Raw genomic sequence first — 22,251 nt, 5'->3', positions numbered from 1 at the left:
TGGAGGAGAGGAAAGCCCTCAGGGGTCGAGATGTGCGTGAGCAGAGGTACAGTTATGGCCTCTGCTCTTCAGTGGAGTGTATCGAAGCGGTGAGCCACGTGGAGCAGGCAGGGCTCAGACCCCAAGTTTTCCGGAGGAAGCTTTGACGCTAACCAGGGACCTGTTCTGTCCAGATCCAGCTTTAGTTACCCCCACATGCGGGCCCTTTCCAACTTCTCATTGAAGTCAGGATACTGAGCCCAGATCTCCTGAAACATTCCCATGTTTTGCTTCTGCCCACTGTTGCTTCTGGGACTCCCAGCACCCCTGACCCCACAGGAGGTCCAGGAGCCCTCTGAGTCTTTGGACACAGTAGCCCAGAGCAGGGGGATATGGACAGACACCCCTCCCCTGCCAAGCTCCTCGTACGGCTTCATGCTCTTTACAGGTTTATAAAAATCTTCAAGTATTAACAGTGGTTAACGCTAGGTAGGGGATTTTGTGTTTTTATGTTTTCTACAATTAGCAGAAATCCCTCCCGTTATTGGGAGAGAAAAACCTAACAGATGCTATTTTTTAACATGATGTAAAAAGAGTAAGTGGGAAAGAGACAGAGAGATGACATCAGCTGTGCCCCCAGGACAAACAGAGGAGCCTGTGTGGATTGGGCCATACACACCGTGAGGAGAGCCCCTCCAAACAGGGACACCCCCAACCAGACTCTCTACATGTCCATAGTCACCCAGTGCCCTGACACCCCAGACAACACACAGTCGCAGAAACACATGGGGTCCGCTGTCGACCACAGCTTGGGTGTGTGCAGACCCACAGGTGCTCGCCCACCCGGAAGGCTTTATTGAGAGCTGCCTTGGTGGCAGACAGGTGCTGAAAGGAGCCTGTGAGGACGCAGGATGGAGAGGCAGCCCAGCCTCAGGGTGCAGACCCCCTGGCAGAGCTGTGGGGCGGTGGGCTAAGGGTTGTTAGAGGAGAAGGGGAGCGACTGGCCCCTCAGGAACCTGGCGTCTGGGCCAAGAGGATGGGAGGAGAATAATGACAGTGGTGTCCAGGACCCAGCGGCAGGGGACGCTGAGTGACTCAGCAGCAGTACACCTAGAAGCAGTGGGGGCTGGGAGAGCAGCTTGGCAGGGGTGGCACTCCAGCACATGCTGTGGCTGCTTTGGGCCCACAGCAAGATGATCACCCCAGGGGCTTCTTGCGAGTGGGGTCCTGGGTCACAGCTAGGGCCACAGAGCCTTGCCCTCGCTCCCAGACATACCTGTGGAGACACAGGTGAGCAGGGGTCAGACAAGGCTGGGCCCTGAGGATCCCAAGGGAAGGACGGCAGTCCCACAGCGGGGGGAAGTCCTCCCATGGACTCACGCAGTCCCGGCTGGCACCAGGAGGCTGTCATCAGGGGTCAGGCTCAGGTGCTGGCCCTCCATCATCACCATGGAGGAGCCCTCCTGGGGGAGAGGAACCGGAGAATTGAATGGAGGCCTCGACACCTGTCTGAGCATCCTGAGTCTGCCTTGGCAAGGAGGCCCTGGGAGCTGGACCAGGTATAGACTGGTCCCCATGGGCAGGAGGTTGTGCCCCCCTCTTTCCTGGGGGCCCCACTTGCCAGCTGCCACAGCCACATGTCCACATCCTGCTTCGGGCCTTTGCTGCTGCCTTGTCCGTGGACGATCACCTAGTGGGAAGTGACACAGGTTTTTCTGGTGCTTCCTGCCCCACACAGTATATGGCCTTGAACCCAGACACCAGGTCTGTTTGGCGAGGCCTGAAACAGCCCTATCTCCACGTGTGGAGCAAAGATGGGACTTGGAGAGCAAGGCTGCCTAGGATCAGGCCTCCCTGCTGCCTCCGTCACAACGGGTGCTGCCCACCTGCCATCTGGGATCACTCATGCTGCCCTTCATACACACATGCATATCTGCCCTTCGTAGCACGTCACAACGACCCTTGACCTGTATGACGGCGTGCCTGCCAGGGGCACGCGAGGGACACACCCATGTAGCACGCATACGTAGTTCCCCAAAGCGTGTCTACCTCCCTTTCTCCATGAGATTCTGGCCTAAGGAGCAGGAGGGAGAGGGGAGAGGAGGGGATGAGCGAGAGCGAGAGCGAGGTTGCGCCTCTGACATGCGCCAGCCTGGAAGCCCACAGCTGCTGTGCCGGTCGCGCTCCCACTGGCCCAGAGGGGCTACTCAGTAGGTATCTGTCGGCATAAACTGAAGCAGATGGGAGTAGGGGTGAGAAAGAAGCGGAAGGCAGGGCTGTGAGGCCCACGCAGGACTCAGTGATGTCGCTGTGATGGGATGGCTGGCAGGGGCTTTGTGTTGTGCACCTGCTGTCATAGCCCTGCCGAGCCCGCTGTCTGCCGGCCAGGCCTCTAAGGGCAGGTCTATAATCAGTGAGCAGCCCTCCATGGGGCTGCCTAATTCAAGCTGCAAGGATGTGCCAGTGGCAATGGTAAAGCACGAGTGAACACGAGCCTCCTCCTAGCAGGTCTCCTTGCTTCCACACTTGCCCTCCCGATCCTGCCCCACACAAGGTACAGTGATTTTCCTGAAACGCCACTCTGGCTTTGTCCTCTTCCCACTTCAGTGTTTGGGTGAGGCTCTGTTAGCTCCAGGATAAGTCCTTTCACCTTGCCTAGTCCAGGAGACCGACCAGGACCTGGGCACTGCCCGCTAATCTGGCTGTCCAGCAATCACACCTGCTGCCCCCATTCCTCTGCCCTGGCTCCTGCCAACCTTAGCTACTTGCAGTGCCAGCCTGTTTCAAGCTTTCAGGTCTTTGTTTGTGCTTCTCCCTCATTCAGAATCTCTATCTTCTGTCTTTTGCAAACTCCTATGTTTACTTAAAAATGCAGTTTACACATCACCTCTTCCAGGAAGACTTCCTTGACTACCTCCCAGCCTGAATTCCTCCTTTATCCTCCTGTGGCTTCCTAAAGCTTCTCTACCAAATAACGTACCACATGATTGTGGTAATTGTTGATTAACTGGTTCTTTTACCAGACCATATACCTTTTGAGGCAGTGATTCTAATTTTTTCTACCAAAGCCTGAAACATAATAGACAGTCAATAAATATTGAATGAATGAAGGCCAGCTTTGTTTGGGTCTCTCTCTATGCACCTCTCCACCCAACCCTCACCCTCAAACACCTCTCTCCCTTCTGGCTCCCAAGTCTGTGACTGGCCAAAGACTCAGGAATTCCTACCCAGGGTATAACCCTAGACACCTTTTCACTGGATGGGACAACCTCTTACTCTGAAGGCAAAGAAAGGTTGCTTGGTATGACAGAGCCTCCACAGGTTTCCCCTCATTGCAAAGCCATCGTTCTCTGAGTTAGGGAAGAAACAGGAAGGCCTATGCTCAGGTGTAAAGTCTCCGGTGTGTGTGTGTGTGTGTGTGTGTGTGTGTGTGTGTGTGTGTGTGTGTGTCTAATTTCCTGGGGCTGCTGGGCAGATGTGCTGGGTGGCCCAGGGCTGCATTACCTGGGTCTCATAGTTGTCCCCAAACAGGCTGAGGGATGTGCCTGCCTGCAGCTCCCTGCGGTGGCCATCCAGCCAGGCTTCCAGGCACATGGGCTCCATGACGGATCGTGTACTCAGGGGGAATGGTGGTTTCTTGAGTAGCTGGTCTGCATCCACAGCCCAGCTGTGGTTAGTGTCCTCTGGCCCAGCCTGCCCAGCCCCTGCAAGCCCAGTTCCCAGGAGTCCCAGCTCTCAATTGCCAGAATGGGCGCTGGATCCAGCAAAAGGACCCAGCAGCTCTGTGGTGGGTACAATTTAGTGCCATCTTGCTATACCTTGAGTACTGGGCAGAGTACTCAAAAGGGGACTCCCTGGAACCCTGGGACAAGATCTATCCTGCTCTGGGAAAGGAGGGAGGCAGGGAGAAAGAAAGGTGGTTCCAGTGGCCTCACCAGGAATGGGCTTTCCTGTTTTGTGCTGTTCAGAGCTGAAGAACCTGTGGGGACATACAGGGAAGGGGAGAAGGAGCCAGCATTCCCGATTGAGCAGCCAGTGAGAGACACACACGGACACACACTCATACACTGTCAGGTGCAGGAGCCCACACACACTTGCGGGGCCATCCCATGACTCCTGTGGGCTATCCACTTTCTCACAGCCCCGTGGAGCAGCCCCTTTCCCTCCCCAGGGGGCTTTCCAGCCCAGGCCTCCCACCCTGGGAGGGGCAGACTTTCTCCCTAAATCCTGGGCATCATGGTTCTAGGCTGGCAGGTCCTACATGGAGCACTGCTTGGATGGGTCTGTTCTCCCCAGGCAGAATATGGGGCTTCAGGACAGAGAGGGGGAGGGGCCGGGTTGGGCCTCACTCCTGGATGATGGGGGCCAGCTGTGTGCCAAGGTCCTCGCAGTAGAACCACTTCTCAAACAGGACATCCGTGGTGCCTCCCACGTAGTATCTGCCAGAACAAAGGACGGGCAACCCAGCTCTCCATCTGGGCGGCCTCAGGGCAGCCTCCCTTGGGCTCTGCACATGGACGTTTGGGCCTGGCTGGCCCTGCAGAACGGGGCCTGCAGAGCGGGCCCTGCAGAGCTGGCCGCCTGCTTCACTCGTTAGCACCACCTAGTGGCCACACCTGAATCTCCAAGAAGCAGCGTGTCCCCCAAAGTGAGAGGGCTATTATCCACTCCATTTGCCTCGCTCTTCCTGATCCCCAAAACTTGACCATTTACAAAGTGGATAGAACTCTGAAGCTCAGAGAAGCTGGGCAGCTTGGGAGGGGTTACATAGCCTGTAAGTGGCAGAAGCAGGGCCGACTGGAGACAACCTTAGAAGGGCAGAGAGCATCAATGACAAGCGTCTTCTTGTTTCCCAAAGCGAAAGCTGACGCTGAGCCCGCCTCCAGGGGCGGTAGCTGGATGCTCTGCCTGCCTGCTGGTGCTCCAGGTCAGAGCACATGGAATCTTAAGGAACTAACACGTGGAAGAGGCCCCCAGGTGAGGGGTCCTTTTGCTTTCAGGGTCATGGATGCCTTTGAGAAATGGGCCAAAGTGCGGGACCGAACTGGCCTCTCCTCTGGAGGAAGGTCCATATGCATGTACATATAGCCTCTAGTGGACTCCCAGAAGCCCACCCAAGCCCCCCGCCTGGCTCAGAAAGCTACTCTGCTGGCATGAGGAGTGCCTTGCCCGGCAGAGCGAGGCCATGCCTCGGGCTCCGGTGTGTGCAGCACATCTGTTGACTGCATGCCTGACACTCAGGCTCTGATCCCGGGGCCAGGCCGGCTGCCGGCTCTTCAACTCCTCTCCAGAAAGAGAAGTGGGCCTGCTCAGGGGACACAATTTACACACAGTGTATCCACCCTGCCCTGCACCCTAAGTTCTGTCCTGGGATGGAGCTGGCCACCAGAAAGCTTCATAACTGGCTCGTGATGTCCTCCAGAAATTGCTTTCAGAGTGGAATTTTAATGTCGGGTCCTTGGCTTTTATTAAAGGTCAAAAGCAGCCAGATGAAATCTGTTATTGAATTTGCTGTAAAAATGTTATTGAGGAAACTGTGCTCTCGATCACTGAAGACTCCCTAGATAAAGCCCCAAGAGAAAAATTCCTTCTAGAGTTTAGGGCCGGACATCTGCTTCTGCAGCAGACTATTATGCAGTACATCAGTATGCATTTATTAACGTGTTTTTTTTTTGAAAAGCAGTTAATAGTATGAGAAATACTCGTGAGTTTTTTCATGTAAAAACAAACAAAACTCAAACCCTTGCTTGCAATAAGCCTGCAATGTTGTCAGGTGCAGATATGCATAGAAAAAAGACATGATGGAAGTTTAAGCGCCTTGTTAGGTTTAACCGGTGGGATGACAATTTTTTTCTCTTTATTATTGTTTGTTTGGTTATTTTGAGATATCATTCCCTGTCACCCTTTTCCTGACAGGTACTTTTAATGTTCTTGCTTTCTTGTACCTTTCCAGATTTCAAGAATGAACGTGTATGCCTTTGGTAATTAGAAAAAAAGGGAAGCAGTTTTAAAAAAGTGTCCATTGTAACAAGAGATGTCAGTAACCTGTTGGGAATTTTTAATTTTCTTATTTAAAAAATACAAAAAGTAGCTTCGCTTTTGGAAAACTCCTTGCCCCCCTGAGCCAGAGGCTGTGCCTTCCTTTCAGAGGATAATAATCGGGGGACTGATTGGACCCAAAGGGGTACTCAGCTCTAGGAACGGCGTGGCCGTCCCTGCACCGTGTCGTCCCCTCCCTGAGGCTGACTCCCACTCCTGTCCTGACTGTCCTGGCCCGAATTTCGTATTTCTCTATCATGCCAGCTCTGCCATTTTCTAGCAAACTCAACTTCCCTGTGCCCTCATTTCCTCACTTGTAAAGGACAGATGGTAATGGTACCTGCCCCACAGGATCACTGTGAGGATATTACAAATAAATACACATAAAGCGCTTAGCCCGGTGCCCGGCCCACAGCAAGTGTTAGACAGATGTTAGCACTGGTTGTGGGATGAGATGGTGCAGAGAAACAAGCAGAGGGATGCCCTGGCAGAGACTGAATAAACTCTGGAGACACAGGCTGCGAGAAGCACAGGTTCTGGTCCCAGCCAGAAGGTCCTCAGGCTGAGGGGGCTCCCAGGGGATCCCAGGGGGTCACATCCAGCACACCACCATCAAATCCACCCACCACCTACCCTAACCCCTCTTCCATTCGCCAGCAAATATTGGATCTCCATTATCTCCAACTCACTCCGTGGCAGGCAGTGCTTTCTTGGATAGATCCTAGTGTCTATCTAGGATCCTTTCCTCTGCTGATTGCCACCCCCCGTCTCTGCCCCAGATCCCCAGACAAGGTCCATTTACCTGAGTCCATCTAGCTCGGTTTTCAGCCGCCTCCGCTCAATCACCAACCCCACAGTGTTGGCAAACCTCTGTGGAGAGTGGGGGACCCCAGCAGGCAGGAGGAATATCTATAGTTGTGGGGACAAGGTGCCAACAAGGCTGCAATCCCCCACGGAGACCTCAGGGCGTGCAGCATCCTGTCCTTCTCAGCTGACCCACAGGGTCCAGCTCAGCCCAGCTCTCTGCCCGGCCTCCCCTGACTAGAGAGAATGTCAGTCTGTGATGAGGATAGGGCAGCCCAGAGGAGAAAGTGCCAGAGAATGGGGCCAGAGCTGAGAGGGTGGGCAGGAGGGCAGGAAAAGGCAGGGGGATAAGACCTCCACCAAAGCCAGGATGCGTGGCAGGATGGCTTCCTGTTTCGGTGGCCCTTTGCTTCCCGACCCCGGGGGCCCAGCCTCACCTCTCCCTGCCGAATGACCACATCCCGGTGTTTCCCTCGCTCCAGGACTTGGAGAACCATGTCGCCCTCCAGCTGATAAAACACCTGTGGGACAGGACAGCAGACAGGCTCGGATCCTCCCTCTTCCAGGTTCTTGAGTTCTGACTGGGAAACCTGAGAAAGGTGCTGAAGGCCTGGGCTTTTAGGAGCAGCAATGTCACTCCTGCCCTGAGGCCCCACCCTCCCCTGCCACATGCCACAGACGGGAGTGCTGGGAACACACAAGGATCACATCTTGACACGCAAGTGATGACCAGAGAAGCCAGGACACGACAGCTGGTATCTGGCTTGGGGGCAGGAGGCTGGCTGAGCTGCTCACTGGAGAACTCAGTGACCCTTCAGCAGGTAAGGAGAACCAGCCATGGACTGTGTCCCAGGGGCTGTGTAAGCACTTTCCTATACATGATCCGAAATCTTACCAACCACGTCCAAAGATGTTATTAGTCCTATAATACAGAAAAGAAAACTGAGGCTCAGAGAGTAAAGCAACCCGCTCAAGGTCACAGAGTTAGTTCTGGAGCCCCTGTGTGGACCCAAGTCTGAATGTAGCTCTGGAGCCTGTGCTGGTTCCTCTGGCAACGGTGATGCTGTGCCCGTTCAAGTCCCTCTGGAGGTTGGCCATGTAAACTAGGGACTCAGTGATGCCGGGAGCTATGGGGGATGGGAGCACTCTCCTCCTGCTGCCTCCCTGGGGTGGGGTGGGGTGGGGTGGGAGGGGGCACCTACCGTGTTTTCCCTCTTCTGTCCTAAGTCCCTAATTAATGTGTTTGCTGAGATCACCCAGTGGAGCTGGGAAGAGAAGGAGGCAGGCACAGTTTTTCACCACCAGTCACACATTACACTAATGTTAAAACCACAGCCAAATAGTTGAAGGGGTGTTAATAATAATATTATTATCATGTAAGGAGTTAGAGGTGATAGAGGTTCTTGTCACAGCATCTACTAAGAGAAATCAAGCCAAGCTTAGGGAAACTAGAGCAATGTGGTCTGCGTGAGGGACAAGTTGACACAACTCTTCTGAAGGGCAATTTGGCCACAGGCAGGAAGAACTTTCACAGCTCACACCCCTGTGGGTTGGCCAGAGGGGTTTCTTGGGATACAGGACTTTCAGTGCTGAAACTGGAAAAGTCCAGGACAAACCAGGACAGTGGCCACCTTATGCTTTTGACCTACCACCTAATTCCGTGTCTAGGAGGTGGCTGCAGTGAATCAGACAGGCACCTGCCTCATGGTGCACATACATGGCTGTTTCGTCACCTGCATGGCAGTTAAAAGCCCAGATTCCAGCATTACCTGACCCTCAGCTCAGCTAGGTCACCATGTGCCCTTGGTCAATTCAGTTAGCTTTTCTGTGCCTCCCTTTCCTCATCTATAAAATGACAGTGCCTACTCAGAATGTCGCTGTGAAGTCTGCTGGGACACTACGCAATGTACCCGCCACAGGGTCAGCACTCGTAGGCCAGGAGCTATTAACATTAGTGATGGCAGGAATAGCAAAAATAATGCTAATAATAATGAGGGGAAATGTCATGATTTTATGACAGTCAAAATATGGAATATTATGCAGCCACTGATTTTTGAATAACTGTTAATAAGGTGGGAAAATGAAAAATGCTAAAGTTATCATGTTAACACAAGATTCAAAACTATACCCAGCAGGGTTCTACTTACATGGCAATAAGTGTGTAAACCTAGGGAGCGTTCACAGTGTTGGGATTCCCTGCGTGGTGGGATTATGAATGAGGGATGCATTTGTCTTTTTTTATATTTCGCATGTTTTCTACAAAAAAAACAATATTCACTTTTATTATTGGAAATAACCCATGCAAGATGTTTAAAACATACAAGAAAATACCTACCAGATTCTCTTAGGGAGCAATTCTGCAACCCCACCCCCACACCTCCAGTTGGGAGGAAGCCCCTGTGTATGTGTGGGGTGGGGGGCACTTCCCGCGGCACTGGGAGAGGAGGAAGGGCCCAGAAAGTTCTAGGGAGGGGGACATAGCCCTTGGGCCTTGCAAATATCAGGGAAAGCGGTCTGATGCTGTGGGCAGATTCAAACCTATCCGGAAGGTACAAAGTGTTAGCAGCTATCCAATAAAAATGGGAAGGAGGTGGAATTTTTCTCAGTCCTGCCTCTCTGCCTAGAGGCTTTCCTTGTGATGAGGGTCAGGCCTGGCCTGGAGCAGAGGTTCAGATCCTGAACAATAGAAAATCCAAACAGCCATTGGCAATCCAAAAGGAATTATGCTCGAAAGGGGCTGAGGGGGCTGAGAACCAATGTGTATTAAGCACCTACTGTGCGCCACCAGGCAGGGCCAGTGTCTCCATGTGCCACAAGGAAACAGGCTCAGAGAAGTGATGTGCTGTGACCTGTCCAAGGTCACATGGTTAGGAAGAGGCCGACTCCCAACCCAGGCTACCCCCCACCCACCCCCCACCCCACACCTATGCTCCCCAAGGGAAGGACTGGGGTAAGTGAGGTATGTGTGGTGTGTGCAGCTGGGGCACCTGAAGGGCTGATGCTGAGGCTTGAGCTCAGCAAGGAGGAAATTTTGGTTCAGTGACTCCCCTTCTCTCTCTCATCAGGGTGGATGGAGTCTGGGACAGAGAGGAGGCTGACCCCCTGCCTTGTGGCTTTCCAGGGCCTGTGGCTGGTATTCTCCTTCACCTCAGGGGTGGGTCCAGGCTGTTACAAACCCACCTCTAGCCAAATTCCTCCCCGCCACCCTCCAGAGTGGGGACACCTGCTCAGGCCAGCCCTCCTCATCTGTCAGCCTCCCTGCTCAGTCAGGGCTTGGCCTGGGTCCCTCAGTGGACACCCATCCACCAGAGCAGTTTGGGGAGGCCCCAGGGTGGGGCATGGGACAGAGGTGGTAGAGGGGCGAGAAGGGACGGAAGGAGGGAGGGAGACAGGAGAAGTGGGCCATGAGATCAGGGTTACAGAGTGAAAGACAAGATGGGGGGCTCGAAGCTGACTGAGGCAGGCAAGAGAGACACTGCATCCAGCCTCGTCTCCCCTATCCAGTCTCCTCTTTGCTATTTTGGATTTTCCTGTTGTTTTTCTTTCCCAGAGGAAAATGGCCTCCAGTGAGTTGGGTTGTGAGAAGGGGTGGCCAGGGGAGGTATGGGCCCTGGAAGTGTGAGAGGGGAGGGGTTGACCAGCTTTGCTCTGCAGCGCTGTCCCCGCTGGCCCGGGGCCTCACCCCTCTGCCCCTCACACATTAGGTGTTCAGGAAACATTTGTTGAGTGAGTGATTCTCTCGTGCTCCCTTCAGTCCCCCCGCGCCCCCAGCTGTGGCTGAGTCGCCAGCAGTGGGGGTGGAGGCTGGTGACCAAGTTGGACTCTGGACCTTGAACTCCAGTACCAGGCCCCCCCGGATGATAGGTAGGGGGCCCCATAATTGGTCCTTTGCCACCAGAGAATCTGATACCTGGAAACCCATCTGTGTCCCTTTGTAAGAGGGCCCATCTTTTTCTTTTAATTTTTCTTCTGTTTATTTACTTTGATGTAGGTAGAATAGAAACACAATCCAAAATTCAAAGTACAAAAGGATATTCAGTGCAAATTGCAGATTTCCCCTCCTACCTGCCTCCTCTCCAATAGCTTCTAGCAACTGATGTGTCTTGTGCCCTCTACATAAGGATGGGCCTCCCAGCCCCAACGCTGCCCAGAGAATTTGGCTCCCAAGACCAGAGTGGAGCATCCAGGTCCCTCCCAATGTTTGGGTCTCATTTTGGAGGCCAATCTTGCATATTCAGATTTGTGAGAGAGGACCAGGGCATCCCACCGGAGCATGGACAGCCCATGTCCAGGGGGTGAGACCAATAGCTAGAGCTTCTCACACCTGCAGAGGCTGAGATCTTTCTGAAGATGGAGCTGTCAAAGGCGTCACTGGGTGCTCACATCTCCCAGGCAACAATATTACCCTGTGATTTCAGTTGAGCGCCCTTTACCCATCAGCCATCTGACCACCCCGTCTCTGTCCACAGGCTCTGGTCCTACGGGAGCCATCCTCTGCTCCCAGGGCGGGGTAAGGGGAGGGGCAGTCTGCAGGCCTACCTCCTCACCCTCCTCGATGTGGTAATCCTTCCTGATGTTGGGGCCTCCGACGAACATGACTTTGAGTTGCTCCTGATGCCTGCAAAGCATGTGGGGGAAAAGATGCTGAAGCGGCTCATGGGAGAAGACAGGAGGGGTCTATGGGGGGCCCAGAGGGAGCCTGGGTACACCTGGGAGAGGTAACAGGGCTATTTCTGCATCGTTGTTCCTGTCAGTCTTCAACATTTGTCCCCTTCCAATCGCATCCCAGGGTGCCCACGTGCCTCTGAGTGCCTGTCTGTGACTGTACGTGCCTGTGTCTTTCTATGTCTGTGTCTTGGAGTGTGTGTGTCCCCCTCATCCTCTGACCCAGTAGGGGGAACAGTGTGGTGGTGGATCTGTCTCTTCATCAATCAGCATCCCTGGGCTGTGCTCAAGACCTCCACACACAGGAGCGCAAACTGAAGGCCCACTTCCTATAGGGGTAAAATGACCTTTATCTACCCCCCACGCCCCAGAGCTGTCTGACTATGAGACTGTCTGTTCCCCCCAAACTGCTGGGCTTAAAGCTCTGAGGCACTTGAGGAAGGAAGTGGAAGAGGAAGCTGGGGGCAGAGGCCCTGAGACGAGACGCAATGGGGGTCCTGGTGGTGTGGGAGTGGTCTTGGGGAGTGAGAGAGAAGGCTGGATCAAGACGGGGACCAGGTCATTCCAGGCCTCGAGAGTTCAGCCGAGGAGTTTGGTCTTGGCCTCAGGGGGTGCCAGGGAGCCTGGGATATATTTTTTTCTTTTTAGTCATCTTTACCGAGATACACTTTAGGTACATATGGAAAGTTCTTGAATGAACTCACTCAAGAGCTATTTCAGCCCGTCAGTCAGAGTACATAAGCCAGGTCATGTCCTTCCTCTGCTCACAACCCTCAGCAGATTCATATGTACCCCCTGCCCCAAATTCATATGTTGGAATCCTAACACCCGGTACCTCAGAATGTGACCTGATTTTGAAAGAGTGTCATTGCAGACATAGTCAGTTAAGCTACGATGAGGTCATACTGGAGTAGGATGAGCCCCTCATCCAATACGACTGGCGTCCTTATGAAAGGGGAGATTTAGAGACACACAAGAGAATGCCTTATGAAGATGAGGGCAGAGATCAGGACACAGAAGCCAAGGAATGCAAAGATCGCCTGTAAACCTCCCGGAGTGAGGAGAGGCCTGGAGCAGATTCTCCCTCACAACCCTCGCCAACATGGGAGTAAAACCACAGCCCTATTCTGTCCCGTGGCCACCAGGTCTTCCTGCAGCCTCCCACCCCCTGTTCGTTAATACTTATTGCCTGACTCCTCCCACCAGAAGGGACTTTTTTCAGTTTGTTTCCTGCTGTCTCTCCAGTGTCCGGAACAGTGCCTGGCATGTAGCAGGTGCTCAGTGAACATCTGCTGATTGACTAAAGAGAGGGCCTACGTTTTGAGATTACTAATATTGGAGCAGCGCTGGAGGGCTGCGTGGGGGGTGTGAGACAGGGGAGGCCCGAACTGCCCAGGCTGGATGTAAGAGCGCGGAACCAGAGCGGTGGCCCTGGGCCTGGAGAGGAGTAGGTAGATATGAGACACGGCTGAGGGAGAAACTGGAGGACTGAGAATGAGACTGTGGACAGGGTTGAAGTGAGGAAGGAGGTGAGGGTGACGGCAGTGGTGGGAGAGACGAAGCTTTGGGGAGAGGCTGGCTGTTAGCCCTGGCAGTGACCAAGAGTGTGGACTTTGGAGTCAAACTCTTGCATGGGCTTGAGTCTGGACCCTGTCCTGCCTGAGCTCTGTGACACTGGCCAAGTTACTTATTGTAAAAGTCCACCTCCTGGGGCTACTGTGAGAATTGAATGAGATGATGTAAAAGCACTGAGCACAGTCTCTGGATTGCAGTTGTGTGCTTTGAGGTTGGAGCTGTTCTGTGGACACAACAAACATGGGATTTGGGGCCTGGGGCTGGGGAGCACAGCAGGCCAAGCCACAGGAGCCCAGGGAAGGGGAGTGAGGTGAAGGGGCCAGAGGGGCGGGCCTGAGGGGTCTACTGGAGAAAGACTACCGTGTTCCCCTGAAAATAAGACCTAACCGAAAAATAAGCCGTAGCATGATTTTTCAGGGTGCTCGTAATATAAAATAAGCCTTAATGCGTCTTTTGGAGCAAAAATTAAGACCTGGTCTTATTTTCGGGGAAACACAGTAGGGCTTATTTTATATTATGAGCATTCTGAAAAATCATGCTAGGGCTTATTTTCCGGTTAGGTCTTATTTTCGGGGAAACATGGTAGCTGGACCACCATCAGCTCTGTGGGGTGCTATGGATAGAGATAGCTGGTGTGTGTGTGTGTGTGTGTGTGTGTGTGTGTGTGTGTGTGCCTGCCAGCAAAGATGAAAACTGGGAAGAGTAATAATCCAAATCCTCCTACAGGAGCTGACCAACCCTCTGACTTCATTGTCTGACTGTGGCTTCCTAGACAGGAGTGGGGGTGTGTGGTTGGGCTGTCCCCAGACCTGGGTCCTACTGCAATTCTGGGGCATGGAAAACCACCCTCCCCAAACTTCTGAGAGTTGCTGTGGGGTGGAGCTGTTTCTCAGCCCTGGGGGGCAGGGCTGCCACCTGCCATCTGCATCTCCCCTAGCCTCAGTTCACCCAGCCAACCTCAGAAGTCAGGCTCACAGTCTCCACAGCAGACTCGAAAGAGGAACAGATGAAGGTGGTGGAAACAGAACACCCGCCCTGAATACACTATGAGGACGACAGCCCCCCTTTCTGCACGCTTCTGGGTCAGGGAACTCGGACCTGGAGGTTGAGGGATGCAGATGGAGAAGAAGGTGAAGACAGAGGACAGGAGGAGGGGGGCAAGCCTGGGACTCACAGGAGCTTGTTGCAGACGGGGGGCAGGAATGAGGCTCGGTTCTCCTCCACCCAACTCCTCACTCTCACGGGACGTTCCATGGTTTCCCCAGAGCTGTGCTCTGAGCGGTGTCCTGGAGCCGTCGGAGGGGCGCGTCTCCGCCCAGACGCCTATTGGCCGCCTCGGTTAATCAGCATCCCAGGGGTCAAAGGGCGGGGCAACCCCGATGTCGGGGCTGGGGACTCGCGCGGTGGCCACTGTCAGCCTTTGGTCCCAGTGCCCCGGCACCGCCCCCCACCCCACCGCTTCCCCTCCAGGCACCAGCTCGGCCCTGCCACACATTTGGGGGCGCTCCGCACGCCCGCTCGGGGGTTGGGAGCCTGAGACAGGCGTAAGACATAGCATCGAGAACCTTCCTGGTCCTTTGTCCCCAGACTTTCCTCCTGGGCCTCTAAGAAATACTGTAGTGGAGAGCAGGCGGGTTTGGAAACCCGAGCACTTGAGTCCAGGGGTGCTGGCACTGGATCGAAGCCTCAATTTCCTCATCGGAAATCTGGGAATGTCGACGAAGTCATCTCAGGGTTGTGGAGCGGCCACCGCAGACCCGATTAAGGTTATCTTCCCTGTCACGAGGATGGAGTCAGGCCAGAACCCCCAGGTTTACTGAGTGCCGCTGGCTGCCCTGATTTTGGCTGGGTGACGGGTTCAGGAAGGACGCGAGGAGAGACCATGAGCGCAGTGCTGCGGGGTCCCCGGCGCACGACAGGGACCCGCCGGGCCGGGCTGGAGGGCGCGGTCCGCTCACCTGTAATAGTGGTGGTGGGGTGGGGGGTACAGACAGGGTCAAGCTGCCGGGCACTGTTCTAAGCTCCTTCGGTGTCTTAGGGCTCTCACGACAATTCTATGAGAAGTTTTACAGATGAAGCACCGAGCTCTCGGTGTGCGGGGGTGGGGAGGGCGGACAAACCTGTGCTCGTGTTATACCCCGTGTGAGAGGCTCTAACCCAGTTACCCCGGGGGCTCAGAAGAGGCCTGGTGTGTGGGTGTGAAGGAGACGAAACGGGCGGAGTGCGGGGGAGGGGGAAGGGCAATCGACACCGGCTCGCTTCTCTTTTTTCCGGACTCAGAATTCTTAGGAAAATTGCGCGTGTGTGTCGGTGGAGGGTGGGGTGGAGAGCTGGTAGGTGGGGGAGAACGGGTCGGGCACCAGAATCCTGACTACAGAGTTCAAGAAATTAGAAATGTCTCCAACTCCTGCTCACCCCCACCCCAGTATGTCTTGCCCCCTCCCTGCTGCCTGGGGTAGGCTGGTGTTCTCAGCACCCCCAGACACGGGGACGCCCCCATGCAAATCACAACCCAGACTGATAGGAAATAAGATTCCCGCCCGCCTTTGCTGGGGCGGACCCTCCTGTTTCCTCTCCACTCCGAGTTCTTTTTCCCCTTTCTCCCTTCTTTTTTTCTTTTTAATTATTCATTTAGAACTTTTCAACTGAGCATTTCTTTCTAGAATATTCTTTGGCATCAAAATAACTCAAACTATATTTTTTGTCTTTCTCATTATGAGTAATCGGTGGAAATCTAAGCAGCGACACGTGAAACACCCAGGATCTGTGATGTGCTAGGTGTGGATGTTTGTTAAACCGATGGATGGGTGGGTTGGTGGATAAAGGCATGCGTGAACTCACAGTAAAAGGCAAGAAAAAAAAATGAGTTCAGCTCAACAGATGTTCTGTTGCATAGTACAAAGGAAAGAACGATAGTTACTCTGTATTTTAATATATCTGGTCAAATAACATGAATAGTTGAGGTCACAAGTGAATGTTTGGGGTCTGAATTATCCAGATGAATCCTAGCCACAGGCTAATTAGTCTGCTGTACAGTCACCGTCAAATCTGCCCTCTAGTTTGTGCTGCGTAAATAAATCACCATGTCTATTCAACTGGCAAGCCTCCTGGCCTGAGTGTTGGGCACCATTTGACTGCCTTCTGGGAATATTCTTCTGTCTAATCTTCCAGTTCACTGTTTTTCTATTTAGTTGATGTAGTCTATGGTTCAGCTCATCTACTGAGTTTTAAATTTCAATGGTTTCATATTTTTATTTACAAAGTCTTTAATTGGTTCCTTCCTACAACTTCTTTTTATGGATGTGATACACTCCCTTATTTCTCCAAGGAAACTGTTTTAAACTGTAAACTCTCTATCAGTGAAGATACTATGAGCTGCTGTAACGGGGGGGGAACCCATCCCAAATTCAGTGGTTTAACACAATGGAAGTTCACTTCTCATTCCTGTGAAGTGCAATGGGGAGGCAGCACTTCCCCCACACACTTAGGGACCTGATTTGACAGAAGTTGACACAGGATCTTGTCTCCTTCATCGTGTAACTTCCAATATCACCCTGGGCATTGAAATCCAGCCGGCAGAAAGAGGAAAAGGGAGAGTGGAGGTACTTATAGGCCAGATCTGGCCAGAAGTAGTGTACACATTTCTGTGCCCCAGTCCACTGGCGGAAACTGAGACTGAGTCAACGCTCTCACCTAACCTCAGGGGAGTCTGGGAAAGGTTCTGGCTCATCTCTTTTGATGATATTGCTTTTTCTCAAATCAAAATTTGAGGGATCCTTGGGCAAGGTCATCTTTATGGTGGACGTTCTTTGTTAGGCTGTCTCTGCAGAGCCCACTGAGGTGAAGAAGCACAAGTTGTACTCCGAGCTATTTTCAGAGTGGGTGTAGGCAAGACCTGCCACTAAGTAGGGTATCTCAGCAGCTGGTCTCCTGGGCTTGGGCACTCCCAGTTTCTCCTGGGTGATCCTCGCCATCCCAGGTACTGCCTTGTCTTTCTGCTCTAAACTCCCACATTCATTGCTCCCTCCCACCTGGAACAGACATCCCATCACAGTTTCCTGGGCTAAGACAGGGATGCATGGGGGCCATGGACCACCTGCTCCTGCTTCGGTGCCCCAACTAAGTACCCAAGCAGTCCTTCCTGGATCTCCTCTCACATCTTCATCACCCCCTGGGTCTGAAGCACCCCTGGGTCTGATGGCTGCTCCCAGTCCCCTTGGGAAGACTCTCTTCTTGGATCCTGTATGCACTGGGGCTGAGATTTCCTTCTTCAATCTAATTTTTGCCTTCTTTTAGTCATTCCTTGAAGGTTCAGCTCCAGGTCTATTGAGATGTCCTCTTCCTGTGCTTTAGTGTGTTTACGTATTTATTTATTTTCTATTTATATCTTTCATTTTCTGGATTTGGTGTTTAACCTTTCAAAAAAAAAACCAAAAACCCACCAGACTGTTTCCCAAAGTGGCTGCATCATTTTCTATTTCCACCAGCCATGTGTGATGGTTCTGATTTCTCCACATTGTCACCATGGTTTGCTCTTGTCGGTCTTTTTTGGTCCCAGCACTCTTATACTCTCAATCCCATGCTTACTTCTTTGGGAACTCAGTGGAAACTATTGAGAAATTCTTGACACTTGGACCTGCTGCTACTCACCGCTGCTTCTCTTAGCCAGTTCTCTCTTCAAGTAATCATTGAAGAAAAATTTCTCCCTCGGATCAGAGTATGGTGTGAGGTCTCAGGAGCCTAACTATGACAATAATAGCAGTGACACGGTCTCTGGTTTCCATTACTGAATGATTACTACATGGCAGACTCTGTGCTAATCCCCATACATTCTCTCATTTAATCTCCACATACAGATGAGAAAACTGAAACCCAAGCTCAGAGTATGAACTAGCGCCCCCCAAAGGTCCACAGCTGGTAAGTAGAGGTATCAATATGAAGAACCTGTGCCTAACTGGAATCGAGACCTGTGCTTTTTTCTACTGTGACATAATGTTTCTTGTTAAAGAGTTCTGCCCCGATTGACTCCAGGGACTGTAGTGTTTGGCGGTGTTGGGGGATTAGGGATTTGATTCTCAAGTTAGTAAAACAAAAGTTCAATATAGTTAAAATCAAATCACAAAATTCTTTATATCTAAGTACCCAAGCAGTTTATGTAAAGTACAGTCTGCAATAATTCTTAGACATGAAAGCTTAGGAACCACTGAGCTAAAACCTCCAAAGGAAGTAATAAAGGGAAAATCTATATGGCAGATGCTTGGACATTTGGTCTGGTCTCCTTATAAGACAACGCTCACATTTCTGGGTGACTAGAGGATGGGTAGATTATTTCAAAACATTCCTCTTTGCCTGCAGGGTGGCTGCATTCTGTATGATATTAAGCTCTTTGTGCCAGTAATTAAGTTCCTGCCTTTCAGCCTGAAACTCACTTTCTATGCTCTGCATTGTGATGCAAGGTCTGGGATTCTGCAAACTCCATGTATGATGTACCAGCTGGTCCATCAGGCCCCATAGGAGGAAGAAGGAACTTGTTCCTTCTCGATTGCGTCCTGTTTGTCCCCTGTCTGCCTATGGTTCTTGGGCTTATCATCTTGGATCCTTCCCTTCGTGGTTTCTAAATCCAATTTGCAGTTTTCCCAGTTCTCGCAGAATCAGCTTTAAAGTGATACCAGAAGCTGGCGTGCCCTCTCAGCGACTGGGTTTCAATTTCACAGTCTCCCTATTACTAAAACTTCCAAGTTTTAGTAATTCAATTTCTTCTTAGGTTCCCTCAGCCATAGGGGTTGTAGCAGCTTCTTACAGTTGCTAGTTCTGTGATCCTGCAGAATTCTTCTTCTTTTTTTCTTTTTTGACTTTTCAGTTACCTAGTTAATAACTTTAAACCTAGTTAACAGTTCTCTGTGTTACATTCTTTTTGTTAAATAATGGATGTGGTTTCTGTCTCCTGACTAATATACTTTCATAAGCTTAATTCTGTATGTTACATGATTTGTTTATGGTTGTGATTTGTAACTCAGGGAGGGTTAGATTCTAAGATGGGCACATCAGATAATAAAATCAGTTGGCCCTCCAATATACTGCCTCTCTAATGTGATCAAAAGTGGCTGTTGGTCCTGGGATGGAGCCTGCAACCTCAGCCAAGACCCTACTGGACGGACAGGGCAGGGAAGGACAGCTGAGTGCTATGGTCACTGTCAGCTTTTCAGGGCTCTCTGCAAATAGAACAGGAAGCTCTGTCCCCCTGTCACCTCACAGGTGGAAGGACCTTGGGGAGAGACACTCAGGCCAGCTCTCTTACGAGCTTTCAGTTTAGCTGATGTATTAGCTGCATTTCCATTTTCTCTGGCTTCAGGGCAGTGTGGGCTCTCCCTCCTTTGCCTCCCTCCTTCTTCCCATGGAGATATTCTATAGCTTCATGTTCTTCTTTCTTCTTTTTGCCAAGGACCACTGAATGTTTCCTTCCTTCAAATTGCACTGTGTTAGACAGTCCCCACTGCCCCTCCCCTCCACTCCATTATTCTTCCTGGCATGATCCCACATGCCTTGGATAGAAGTGGACATATGTGGGCTTTTATGAGTTCAGGACACTGGATGGCCGCTGAGCTTGGCATTTCTTGTAGCCCAGGTGTCATGGCGTAATTCATACCTGCTACCTACAGATGAGGAAACTAAGACATATCAGCCACTCCTACAACTTAATAAAAACATGATCAAAACCTCCAAAGGTAAAACAAACTGAAAAAAAAAAACACCCAAAAAACAAAACGATGGGCTAAAGATTTGAACAAATATTTCACAAAGATATACAGATAGCCAATAAGTACATCAAAAAATGCTCAACACCGTTAGTCATCAGGAATATGTTGCCACGCAGCAACCTACCCGTCTGTCCCCTCGTACCTACTCCTAAAGAAAGGTGAGTCTGTGAGACAGATCCTTTCATGGACTTCGCTTCACCTTTGTGCTTACACCTTATGTCTCCTTGTTTGGCCCCAAAGGATGGCTGGTTAGTCAATGACGGGTAAGAGTCCTCAAGGGAGGAACAACCTAAGACAGTCACAGTCACATAGGGGCCATCAGGAGAACTCATGGGGTTGATAGAGGTGGGCACAGACCCCCACCTTCCCCCGGCTAAGGAGAGCTTCTGCCTCTGTGGCTACATTCCTTCCCACATCCTGCTTGGGAAGAGATTCAATGATGTGATAATACCAACTCTCCATCTATTCATATGCATAAAGGTTTTGTCCCTTGGGGAGGTACATACATCCTGAGACTTACAGTTCTGCTGTCTGCAGGCAAGGGTGATTGGTTTGAATCGGTTTCCTAGTATAATGTGGGAAATTCACGGATCTTGAGATTAACAAGCTTAACTTCCTCATTTGTTAATCAATAAAAGCTATGTGTTGGCCCGATTCAGGGCTCAGTCCTTTGAGACTGGAGTCCCTTGGCTCCGCTTGCACTCTATTCTTGGCTACAGTCTTTCTTAACCCTGCGCTGCCCTTCTCGCTCCCCACAACTCTTGTTGTGCAGGACACAACGGGATATACAAACAAAATCTACAATGAGATACTGTTACAGACTCGGTAGAATGGCTAAAATTAAAAAGACTGACAGCACCAAGTGCTGACAAAGATATAGAGCAATTGGAACATCCAGCATTGCTGGTGGGAGCATAAAATGGCACAACTACTTTGGAAATAAAGGGTCTGGCAGTTTCTTATAAAACTAAACATAAAACTTCATCAAAATAAAACATTTCTGTGCATCAAGGAACACAAGAGAGTGAAAAGGCAACCCACAAAATGGGAGAAAATATTTGCAAATTGTGTATCTAATAAAGGATTAATATTAAGAATATATAAAGAACTTCTAAAATGCAATGACAAGAAAACCAAACAACCGATTTAAAAATGGGCAAAATATTTGAATAGACATTTCTCCAAAGAAGTTACACCAACGGCCAAGAAGCACATGAAAAGATGATGGACATCACTAATCGCTGGAGAAATACAAATCAGAACCACAGTGCGATACTTCTTCACACCCGTTAGGATGACTATTCCAAAGGGAAAACCAACCAAACAAACAAACCCAAACAAACATAAAATAAGTATTGGGGAGGATGTGGAGAAATTGGAACACTTGTGCATAACTAGTGGAAATGTAAAATGGTGCAGCTGCTATGAAAAACAGTATGGTGTTTCCTCAAAAAATTAAACAGAATTACCATATGATCCAGCAATCCCACTCCTGCGTATGTATTCAAAAGAAGTGAAAGCAGAAACTTGAACAGAGATTTGTGCACCCATGTTCATAGCAGCATTATTCACAATAGTCAAAAGATGGAAGCACATTACGTGTCCATTAACTGATGAATGGATAGACAAAATGTGGTATGTACACACAATGGAATATTATTCAGCCTTAAAAAGGAAGGACATTTTGACCCATGCTACAACATGGATAAACCTTGAAAACATGATGCTAACTGAAATAAGCCAGACACAAAAGGGTGGATATTGTCTGAGTCCACTTATATGAAGTACCTATGAGACAGAAAGTAGAATAGTGGGTACCAGGGGCTGAGGGGAGAAGGAAGAGGGAGTTATTGTTTATTGGGTACAGATTTTCCGTTTGGGATGATGAAAAAGTTCTAGCGACGGATAGTGGTGATGGTTGCATAACAACGTAAATGTACTTAATGTCACTGCATTGTACACTTGAAAATGGTTAAAATGGCAAATTTTATGTTATGTATATTTTACTAAAATAAAAAGTGCTTTAAAACTATACCTAAGTCTACATTATGACCCTGAGTTTACCCCAAAGAAATGAAAACAAAAAGACTTGTAAAAGAATGCTGTTAGCAGCTTTATTTATAATAGCTTCAAACAGGAAATAACCCAAGATGGCCATTAATAGGAAAAAGGCTAAACCAGCTACGGTGTATATGTGTAAAGGGATATTATCAAAGGCCCTCAGTAGTTGTTGGCTAAACAGAGATATAAACAAACATCATTTTACTCCAGTTCCTTGTCTTTCTTCAGCCCTACAGGGTGAGATTTCCTGCTTACCTGAAAATTTTGACCTAAGGACAGCCCTGAGTCCTAAGGACAGTTGACCTAAGGACAGTTGAGGTCCATGGCTGCCTCTGCTGAAACTCTTTCTTCCTCCTTGCAAAGGGAAAAC

At 50.7% G+C, this 22,251-nt stretch overlaps 1 protein-coding gene across 1 annotated transcript; it reads right to left on the bottom strand.

Annotated features, from left to right (window-relative positions):
- Window positions 1-469: 469 nt before the first annotated feature.
- Window positions 470-14,389, bottom strand: HAAO (3-hydroxyanthranilate 3,4-dioxygenase). The gene is made up of 10 exons (XM_033125580.1): window positions 14,237-14,389; window positions 11,362-11,440; window positions 7,260-7,343; window positions 6,821-6,927; window positions 4,329-4,418; window positions 3,915-3,958; window positions 3,484-3,629; window positions 1,601-1,669; window positions 1,360-1,442; window positions 470-1,255 (listed from the first exon to the last, which is right to left on the bottom strand). The coding sequence occupies exons 1-10, from the start codon at window positions 14,314-14,316 to the stop codon at window positions 1,177-1,179; spliced, it is 861 nt and encodes a 286-aa protein (XP_032981471.1). The 5' UTR covers window positions 14,317-14,389; the 3' UTR covers window positions 470-1,176.
- Between the last annotated feature and the right edge of the window lie 7,862 nt (window positions 14,390-22,251).

The sequence above is a fragment of the Rhinolophus ferrumequinum genome, chromosome 13 (genome assembly GCF_004115265.2).
Source record: "Rhinolophus ferrumequinum isolate MPI-CBG mRhiFer1 chromosome 13, mRhiFer1_v1.p, whole genome shotgun sequence".
Classification (NCBI taxonomy): Eukaryota; Metazoa; Chordata; class Mammalia; order Chiroptera; family Rhinolophidae; genus Rhinolophus; species Rhinolophus ferrumequinum.
This window is presented reverse-complemented; position numbering and strand designations above follow the sequence as displayed.